The sequence below is a fragment of the Mandrillus leucophaeus genome, unplaced genomic scaffold (assembly GCF_000951045.1).
Source record: "Mandrillus leucophaeus isolate KB7577 unplaced genomic scaffold, Mleu.le_1.0 Scaffold40, whole genome shotgun sequence".
Lineage (NCBI taxonomy): Eukaryota > Metazoa > Chordata > Mammalia > Primates > Cercopithecidae > Mandrillus > Mandrillus leucophaeus.
Window position 1 is genome coordinate 6,601,611 of NW_012104254.1, and position 7,990 is coordinate 6,609,600.

A 7,990-nucleotide genomic window follows, 5' to 3' on the forward strand; every position below is an offset into this window, starting at 1 on the left:
ATGTAAAAGCCACGATGCTCTGACTGGAATCACTGTTTTGGTAGCAGATTCAGTAGTCTTATACTGGATCGGTTTGGATCCACCATAGGCATTCACCATTTCTTTCAAGTCCTGAACATACAGTATTTGCAGCAGTACTGCACTAGAGTTCAGTGAATAAACCCATTTTCTCCAAGAATTCCTGAATGTTACAATATGAAATCCAGAAACATTACGCAGGCTTCTAAACTAAAAAATATCCAATGCCTGAAATAATTAAACATCTTTACAGTTATAATTCTGTTTCTTAAACCTTTTGGGTTGTGGGGTGGAGGTTGTCATGAAGGAGAGGTTATAATTTATAGATAAGTTATTAAAACAACTCTGGTACATTTATAAAGATTTTCTTTTTGTAGTAAATAATTTAGGTCAACGTGATGACCTCCTATACTCTAATGCTGATTGATTTAAACCAACCTGAAGGGTAAACTGGAGACTCTTTGGCCTGTTAGTCAATAACAAAATGGTTTGTAAAGAAAAAATAAATACCATATACAAATAAGTATAACTAGCATTCAAGTCTGTTGCACCTGTGTGTTTTAGTGAACGGGAGAATGAAACCTGTATGCATTTGACGTGAGCAGGTATTCACACAGCTAGGAAATGGGAAAAGATGGCAGGATGGCAACATCACCTTCTATTGCACATTTAGTTTAAGACAGCACTTTCCATTGAAACACAACTACCCCAATGGCATAGTCTTGTGATGTGTGACAGCTAACGTGATGGATGTCTGCGCAGCAGTCCCAAGGTTAGGACGGCCACTCTGTTAGTGTAGCTGAGGAGGCACCTACACTCACCTGCACTATCGGGAGGATGTCACCCGAGTGCAACTAGGCAGGCCCTTCCCCAACACATGTAAGTCAGCCATGCCAAAAACAAAGGCAACCCAGAAAGTTAAATTAAGGCAGTTAAAGAAAAATCCATTTCAACAGTTGTAAATTTGGCTGTGCAAAACAGGAGCCTTAGGCTACGTAACAATATCCACAGTTAAAACTGTAGGTTCGTACTGTGTGTAGTCACTCTGAAATCAGTCCTCAGGGATTGAGCAGGCTTTTAAATCCAAATTGAATTTCTGAGTTGGAAAAAGCAGTTTGGGTACTGTGAAGCTTTTTTTTTTTTTAGGCCCCCCACTATGAGTAGCTTTCATTTTCGTTCCACTTTGTGATCCACTGTTTTTTTTCAAGGTTATCAATATACTTTTCATCTTTGATCTCTCGCTCTTCTTTCCGGATCCTTACAGCATGGTATCGGGGAACACTGTCATCGTACCTAGAGCGTTTGAAGAATCCACACTGGAGAAGAGGGAAAGAGAAAGAGAAACCAATTAATCTCACAAAGAAGCAAGTGCACTAAATGGGAATGTCTAAGCTTTCTGTTCAGCTATGTCTACCTCTGGACTACGGGGAACAAGACATGGTTTTCTTTTAAGAAAGAACTAAGAGGTTAAAATGAAAGAACAGCCAGTGGGGATCAACGGAAGAGAACAACTGTAAAACTGGAAGAAAAGTCCATTTTCATCTTCTCTTTACATTTTATAACAAAATGTAGGCTACCTCTTTACTAACAATTTAAGACTATGAAAACAGTGCTTCCATATTTTAAAATAATCACTATATGTAAAAGATCTAATTATCAGATTAGAATATCATTTTAAGAATTTTTAAAAGGCATAAACCAAATATTATTTCATGCCCCTCTCCCACTAATAAAATGCAAATCATGTCACAAGTATTTTACTAATTATTATTTGAATATGCCAGAGTTCCAGCAGGTCAATTTAATAATCTTTTTCTCTCCTCTGAGGCTCTAGTACACGTATCACTCCTCTCATTAGCTAGGATGTAATTTATGTTGCCTGGATTTGCTATTGTGCTTCTAATTAAGCTATTTCATTAATAAATCACATAGTGACTGTTCCTACAATAAAAATCATATGCTGCATAGGACTTGAGAAGTGTATCACTACACTGAATTTCAGAGCACTCCCTAATTTTTCTTCTTTAAATTGTTAATGTGTATATGTGTGTATATATATCATTTAATATTCAATCTGATCCAAAGTATATTTTTACTGAATATATCTGAAAAAAATTGAGATTAAATTTTTAATGAAATATATTACTTTTCATGAAATGAAAACATTTAATGAAATATATTTACTTTCAAAAAAGGTGTGTTTGACTAAAATGCAGTTTTGAAGAATGAGGAATAGTTATTAATAGAATGGTTGATTAATGTGTTTATTATGTGACATCAACAGTAACAGGACATTTACGCTGAATGATGTTATAAAAATGCCATGGAGCAAGATAAAATTATATGCATAGTTATCACTAAATCAGTAGGCAAAATGGACCAAGATGTTTTGTTCCAGGTCATTTCTACATGGATTTATTTATTATTCTGTGCAAAAAAAAAAAAAAAAAAGCCAAAGTACCTATCTGTTACAAAATATGACTGCTGCCTACCCCATTTAAACAAAGAGGGAAATTAAAGGTGATCTGTTAAGCTGAAATGGCAATGTTGTGATTCACTGTGATAGTGCCATGGAAAGGATTACAGGAGTAATTCTGTCCTATAAAATTTTGTGTAAAATTTTATACACAAGAATTTTACAGTCTTGTGTATACGAATTAAACAACAGAACATCTCAGATTTATGCCCACATAAATGGTGAAAGGAATCACCAGCAATTCCTATTTCCATAGATTTACAAATAAGAGAAACTTGAATTTAAAATCAATGAGACCCAAGGTTGAATAAAATGTCTGGATACATGAAATATGGTCAAACTCCATCACAACATATTACAATAAAAACTTTTCAGGGCATTTTTTTGTACTAGAATTTGGTAGATAGAAGGTAACTTTGGTAGAGGATCATCTTCTGAAGTTGGCCATAAAGCCCGTCATGCTGATAACCATAGTTTGTTGTAATGGTCTTTGACCTGTAGGAGATACGCAGGAAATGGAAGCTGCATGCTTAGCTAGCAGAAAACGATTCCTGAGCCACAGTAAAAAGCATTCCAAGCCTTCCCCATCACTTTATAGCAAAGAAAACGAAAGGATGACAGTGAGGAAGCCTCAACCAAAAGAAACACATTTCCAACATGCAACAGGTTAATTAGGCAGTCGACACAGCTTCTATCTGTGGGAAATTCCAAAATGAACAAGAAATCTGGAGCAATTTCTTATGCATCTTTGAATTCCCTAGTAGGATGCTACATACCGAATTAATAACACCGGGCAAACTGGGCTACTATGGAGGGCTAAAAGCCTCGTGTGTGTATGTACAAAGATTGCAATTTTCTTCATTGCTGTGGGTAATGTTTAACAACAACATAAAATAACTCACCTGCAACGAAAAATTCTTTGTGCATTTAAAAAAAAAAAGGAGCTTTCAAGTGAAATAAAACAAATCCAAGCAAGGCAAGCCAGTGTGAACATTTGGAAACATCTGTTAATGGGACACACACAGCAAGCTGTTGTTCTTAAAGTTAGCTACCACAACCATAGCGGGTCCCACAGCTAGCAATTAAAAAACATTGATCAATTACCAATTACAGAAGTAGATCAATACTATGCATCAGAAGTAAGCCTCTCTTTATCAGATGGCTGAGCATGGATCTCAGCCTTGTGATATGTGGCATCATAATGATCTTTCTTATTTCTCTTGAAGAAACCACACTACAAGGAAGCAAGGTATTTAGTCAATTTTACAGTTTTAAGAACTAAACAACAGAACATCTCAGATTTTAATCTGCTACTTGTGGCTTGTTTATAAACAGACCACTTTCAGTCAACCAACAGTGAACAGCCACTGCATTGTTTCATTGTCACATCCAATACACCCTTCACCATACATCTCTGGTCAAATATTTATATGGATGACACTAGCCAGCTCATTGATTTTTTTTCCCTTTGTGACAGAAATCCTGAGGACAAAAATCATTCTAATAGGGAAAACATGTATACACTGCTGACTGTAGCTTTGGGTAGTTTCTTCCTGCAGGAGAATATGAACTCCAAAAGAGGCAAAAGACTGTCTTTGGCAGTTTGAGACAAAGGTTAGAAAATAAATTCTCTAAGTAAAAGTTAGCACAAATCCAAATAAAATATAGATATACTGTGGTTATTTTTCTGCCTTTTACAGTAAATTTTATGGAACAAATGCCATTTACTTGAGGCCTTTGGATCTGTGGGGTGAATCACAATACAAATTCGAATACACCATCATGAAAGAATGATTGCTGTCATTTTCCCAAACTCTGAGCACCATATAACCCTTAAATGGTAGGGACCCCATGCTCCTCAAGTTAAGTCACTCTAAATGAGTATAAAAGTATAATTCCACTTTCTACTATAATTTCCTTCATTCAGTGATAGAGAACTTTTCCTATTTTATCTAGTTCATAAGGCCATGGAACTGTCTTTTATAAAATTTAACCTGGTCAAATAAAATCTCCTGAAAAACTGCTTCCTAGTCCAGCAACTCATGAAGGTAAAAGCCTAGATTCACTTTGTACAATATATGGGAGCTGCTGGCTCCATGAGGCTATTCAGATTGAAATTAATTTAAATTACATTTAAAACTCTATGCCTCAATTGAACCAGCCATATTCCACGTGCTTAACAGCCACACATGACTAACGGCTACCATATTGGATGCTGCAACTCCAGAACATTTCCATCAGTATAGAGTTTTGTTGGGCAGCTTTCAATAATATGTGCTAGTAAACAGGGTGGGAAGAATGAACCAGGAACCAAAAGGCCTGGTCCTGCCTCCATTGGCAACATTCTTTTTTTTGGAGACGGAGTCTCGCTCTGTTGCCCAGGCTGGAGAGCAATGGCATGATCTCAGCTCACTGCAAGCACCGCCTCCTGGGTTGGGTTCACATCATGCTCCTGCCTCAACCTCCTCAGTAGCTGGGACTACAGGCACCCGCCACCAGGCCCGGCTAATTTTTTGTATATTTAGTAAAGATGGGGTATCACCGTGTTAGCCAGGATGGTCTCAATCTCCTGACCTCGTGATCCGCCCGCCATGGCCTCTCAAAGTGCTGGGATTTCAGGCGTGAGCCACTGTGCCCAGTTGGCAACATTCTTAATATCCTTGGTCATGAGCATCTTTGTTAGCAAAATGAAGGTGTTTAGACCAGCCCAAGGGACCTTTATTTTTTTTTCTGCAAACAAAATCCTGTACAGAATCCTGATATTTAAAATGGATACAATCTGAACTACTGTGGTTGAAGTAGGGATCTCCATCTGTCTAAGTTTAGCTTTGCCCTCTACATGGATATACAAAATCCAATTTAAGGGCCATTGAACTGTAGTTCTGACCCTAAAATCCTATGACTTTAACATACTAAATAATTCAGTTGAATAGAAGTATAAAGTAATAAAAATGCTTCTCATGTGGGGTTGTGTAAGTTGTCTGTAATTTAGAGTCCCCTTGACAGCCTGGATACTTCAGAGCTTCAAAAAACAAAAACAAAATAAAAACTCCCAAAATAATGAAATCATCTAATCTAATCAATTTATTTAACAGACGAGGCAAAACAGAGGCCCCAGGGAGATGGAATGATTCGACCAAGATCATATACAGCTTAGGTTTCTTAACTTTAAATCCACTGCTGTCTCACCCTCATTAAAGGCTGCCAATGCTCTGAAAAAGACCATCCTGTGACCTCTTCCAGAAAACACAATATCATCCTCAAATAACAAACCCCAACTTCAGCTTTTAATATCAAAATACTTTTCAAGGCCAGGTGCAATGGCTCACATCTGTAATTACAACAATTTGGAAGGCCAAGGCAGGAGGATTGCTTGAGCCCAGGAGTTGAAGACCAGCCTGGGCAACACAGCAAGGCCTTATCTTTACAAAAAAAATTTTAAAACTTGCTAGATGTGGTGGCATGTAGTCCCAGCTACTCAGGAGGCCGAGGTGGGAGGAATGCTTGAGCCCAGGAGGTCAAGGCTGCAGTGAGCCATGATCATGCCACTGCAATCCAGCCTGGGTGACAGAGTGAGACCTTGCCTCAAAAAAAATTTTTTTTTTCTTCAAGGCATCTCCTTGAAAAAAATTTTTATATTGACTGGCTATGTTTGCCAGAGGAACCTACTGCCCGAGGTAAACATTAGAGGTAAAACTGGCTGAAACTCCCTACCAGGAGGAGTTTTGTCATGAGCAGATACCAAGCTTCAATCCCATGTCTAGAAGACATCAGAAAATTATCTCAAATTGGCAAAAGTCAGTTGGGGAAAAAAAAGCAAAAACAGATGCTCAATATTTGCAAGACTATTTTGAACCCTTATGTATTATATTTTTGGATCCAGCGAAAAGAAAAGGATAGTTTGATCCTAGGGGGTTGCTGGTTCATACAGAACCCTCCAGACCAGACATGTTTGAGAATCCAAAATTTTTGTCCTTTAAAAAGAGTAATGCACTGCATACCTAATGCTGCTATAATCAAAATGTTAATATTCCTGCAGTGAAATTAATCATAAAGGATAAAGACTTTGAAGTAGCCTCTCTTTACATCATGTCAGGTTTTATTGCCAAATAAAAGTCATTATACACCTCAAGGTTTCAGAGCTTTATGGAATTGCAGATAAGGGACTATAAGCCTCTATCACTCACTGGGAATAATTTAAAATTTTTAAGTTGTAATCTTTGGGCATTAAGAGTTTGTATCCATCTCATATGCAGTTTTTCATAATGTAGATTCTTCACTGGTAGAATCAGGGGAAGATATTACATTTTATTTACAGTCAAAGGGCCAAATTCTAATGAGGAAAATCATATCAAACCTAGACCTTCCTTATGTTTGATACATGCTATAATGACCCCCCCTTGAGATAGAGTTATTCATTCATGTCATACTTTTCTACTCCAAATCTAGCTGTAAGCATAACCAACTCCAATGGCTGCTATGAACATTCTTCACAGAAACTGAAATTAGCAGGGATACAGATTCAGATTATTACGACACCCTAACAATTTGGCTTAGATCCAGGCTTCAATCTTAGGTGAAGAAAATGCTAAAGTAATAAAATCTAAATTTGTTATTTGCTAAACATGCTAAATTATGTGTGAGAGACACCAACATTCATTTAAGAAACATTATGTACAAATAATAACTTTAAATACAAAATAATCGGTAAATATACAGGTGTTCATGGAAAAATTTTCCTCAAATTTGCTATGTCAAAAGAGTTTCATAATGTTAGAAAAAAGGAAGCAATGAAAAAGAAAACATACTACCAGTGCTGATTCCCATTTGTTCAAACATGAAATAAAGTTTGTTATGAAATTCAAATGCCAGATATGACTTACCTTCCATAGTATAAACACTAATAAAGCAAGCATCAAAATCCCAGCAAGAATAGCCACTAGGATGATCCACCAAGGTACTCCTGAATACTGAGCTACAGTCTTTGAGGGAAACACAGTCACACGAACCTATAGGGCAGAAAAGAAAGCAGCATTACTACACACAGCGGCAAGAGTTCACAGCAGGAGTTTATGGTTCTAATTCTGCTTTTGAATTATATTTTGGACAATGCAGCCTGTAAATGGATGAGATGACTTTCTGATGCAAGATCCTTTCTCTTAACAAAATATCGCTTCAAGAGACATTGCTTGAAGATCTTTCCCCAGAATCTTGAAAATGCTGGGTTGTATTCTGACAAAGTGGTTACTTTTTGTTAATTTATCTTTAAAAAACATTATTTTGTTATCAAAACAACTGTATAATGAACCCTTATGTATTCATCATCCTGTTGCAGCAATTATCAATACACAGCCAGTCTGTGGATCTATCTAAAGAAATTCCTCTCAAAAAGATACCAAATTAAACAGATCTAACAGCCAATCTGTTCCATCTATCTAACCTAGTATCTTCTTGAGAAGAATAATACCTGTGTTTTTTTTTTTTTTTTTTTTTTTT

General features: G+C 36.7%; 1 protein-coding gene across 2 annotated transcripts in view; it reads right to left on the minus strand.

The window, feature by feature from the left end:
• Positions 1–393: 393 nt before the first annotated feature.
• The window catches only part of ITGA6 (integrin, alpha 6), a 40,201-nt gene continuing 32,604 nt past the window's right edge, over positions 394–7,990 (minus strand). For both annotated transcript variants that reach the window (XM_011991912.1, XM_011991911.1), the window contains 3 exons: positions 7,378–7,503; positions 3,599–3,728; positions 394–1,334 (listed from right to left, as the gene is read on the minus strand). In XM_011991912.1, coding sequence (XP_011847302.1) covers positions 3,621–3,728; positions 7,378–7,503 — 234 coding nt within the window. In that variant the 3' untranslated portion in view covers positions 394–1,334; positions 3,599–3,620. The remainder of the gene's footprint in view (positions 1,335–3,598; positions 3,729–7,377; positions 7,504–7,990) is intronic.